Below are 2590 nucleotides of genomic sequence, written 5' to 3'. Positions count from 1 at the left end.
ATAGTATTTTTAGGGTTTTCTTTGTATTATGTATCATGCTGTTGCCAATGAAAGTTTTACTTCTTTTCCAATCTGGATCCCTTTTCTTTCTTGTTCTTCTCTATTGCCATTTAAAATTAACTCCAATTTTACCTTTTCATTATGGCTGTGAAATAAGAACATTCATATAAAACATTTCCTGAGGAAAAGATACGGTAAAATTTTCTTCAAGAGAAAATCAATAACAGCTACCTCAGAAAGTTGTTTAAGAAAAGCTATGATGAACCTGACAGTGTATTAAAAACCAGAAACATCACTGCCAACAATGATCTGTATAGTCAAAGCTATGGGTTTTTCAGTAGTCATGTAGGGATGTGAGAGTTGGACAATAAAGAAGGCTGAGCACACAAGAACTGATGCTTTTAGACTGTACTGCTAGAGAATACTCTGGAGAGTCCTTTGGACTGTGAGATCAAACCAGTAAATCCTGCAGAAAATCAACTCTAAATATTAATTGGAAGGACTGATGCTGAAGCTGAAGGTCCAATAGTTTGGCCACCTGATGTGGAGAACACATTCACTGGAAAAGACCCTGATGCTGGGAAAAATTGTGAAATTTTCCAAGCATCTGGAAAGATGCTTGGAAAGCATCACTAGATCATGGACATGAGTTTGAGGAAACTCAGGGAACTAGTGAAGGACAGGGGAGCCTCGTGTGCTGCAGTCCATGAGAGCACAAAGAGTTGGATACGAATGAGTGACTGAAAATGAAATAAAGCTGTTCACAAGATTCAATGAGCCAATATGAAGAAAATAATTAGAATAGGCCTGGAATATAGTAATTGCTGAAAAAAATTAACTCTACCCTTCTCTTTCTTCTCTCTCCTCATTATTATAAAAGTATTATCATAATATAAAGAGTTCAAATATACTTTATTTTGTAAACTTTAAAAATATTTAAGTAGATATTTATATTTTATTTACAACCCTCTAGTGATTGTTATTGTTGCATTTCGTGAAAGTTCCAAATAGAATAAAAACTTCCTAATAATGTCATTTCTATTACCTGGTAAAATGAAAATTTCAGAAATCCGCATCAATTCTCACATTCTTTTCATCAAGCTAAATGGCCTATAAAATTGCAACACCAATCTGTTTTCTTTACTTCATTCAGAATATTTGAATAAAAAATTTATAGAAAATTCTGAAGCAATATTCAACCTTATCCAGTTAATTAGGTTCAGTGTGGGGAATTTTTTTTTAACATGGGAACAGATGAAAAGGACTCATACAACTGTACTGAAAGAGTTTTGGAAGATTATGAGTAATAGAAAGCATTTTTAAGAACTTTACTCTTTTGATGATATAATCACTTGCATTTCCTGGAGAAAAAGAGAACCTTTTGGATGGTATCCTTGAAGGCTTGTTTCACTTGCTGGTTTCTCAGTGAATATATAAATGGATTCATCATAGGAGGAACAGAAGCATTCAGAATAGATGCTCCTTTGTTCAAGGATGCCTTTTCCTTTGCTGATGGGTTGGCATACATGAATATACAGCTTCCATAAGAGATGAAAATGACAATCATGTGAGAGGAGCATGTAGAAAATGCCTTTTTTCTCTGACTGGCAGAAGGCAGCCTCAGAATTGTCTTGATGATGAACATGTAGGATAGAATTATTAATGCCAAAGTAAAAAGCAGAATCTCTAATGCAGAGTAAAAACCAATCACTTCAAGGAGCCATGTGTCTGAGCAAGATAGTTTCAAGAGGGGGAAATAGTCACAAGCAAAGTGATCAATGATATTAGAACCACAGTAATCTAACTGGAGAAAAAGAATAACAGGTGGGAAGATGTTTAAGAACCCTGCCAGCCAAGCACAAAAGACAAGTAATACACAGACTCTGTCGTTCATGATGGTTGTGTAATGCAGGGGTTTGCAGATGGCTACATAGCGATCATAAGACATGGCTGTTAGAAGATAAAACTCAGTGATACCCAAGAAAATGAAGAAAAACAGCTGAGCTGTACAATCATTGTATGAAATCGTTTTGTCCCTGGTGATAATTGTGCCCAGAAATCTAGGAATACCAACAGTTGTAAAGGAGATTTCTAATATAGAGAAGTTCCTGAGGAAAAAATACATAGGTGTCTGTAGATGGGAGTCCACCAAGGTGAGAATGATGATGGTCAAATTTCCAGCGACACTTAATATATATGTGATGATTAAAAAGAGAAAAGTCACAATCTGAAGCTCTGGGTCATCTGATAGCCCCAGAAGAATGAATTCTGTGGGTCTTGTGTGGTTTTTCATTGCTTATCCTTTCCCCCATTCAAAGAGAAAAATGGATGTGTCTCCTATAGGAAATAAATGATTAAAATACATTTGAGGATAGAATACAAATCTTTTAAAATATCCATCATGACGATAATAAATGAAATTTAAAATTCACCTACAGAACTCTCTCCAATTTCCATTCAACTTTTCATTCTAGTAAGGAATATTATCTGAAGTTAAAAATCATTATTTCTTCTTCAAAAATACATTATCATAGACTATGGATAAAATAAAACTCTTACGATAACACTTAAATAGGGTTATCTTTTCTAA

General features: G+C 34.4%; 1 protein-coding gene across 1 annotated transcript; it reads right to left on the bottom strand.

Moving 5' to 3' along the window:
• Nucleotides 1-1348: 1348 nt before the first annotated feature.
• Nucleotides 1349-2293, bottom strand: LOC104985909 (olfactory receptor 6C3-like). Its single transcript, XM_010836307.1, has one exon. It carries the CDS (start codon nucleotides 2291-2293, stop codon nucleotides 1349-1351), a length of 945 nt encoding a protein of 314 aa, XP_010834609.1.
• Nucleotides 2294-2590: the final 297 nt, after the last annotated feature.

The sequence above is a fragment of the Bison bison genome, unplaced genomic scaffold, assembly GCF_000754665.1.
Source record: "Bison bison bison isolate TAMUID 2011002044 unplaced genomic scaffold, Bison_UMD1.0 scf7180017864062, whole genome shotgun sequence".
Classification (NCBI taxonomy): domain Eukaryota; kingdom Metazoa; phylum Chordata; class Mammalia; order Artiodactyla; family Bovidae; genus Bison; species Bison bison.
Note: the sequence above shows the minus strand (reverse complement) of the source record. Positions and strands in the feature narration are given on the sequence as shown.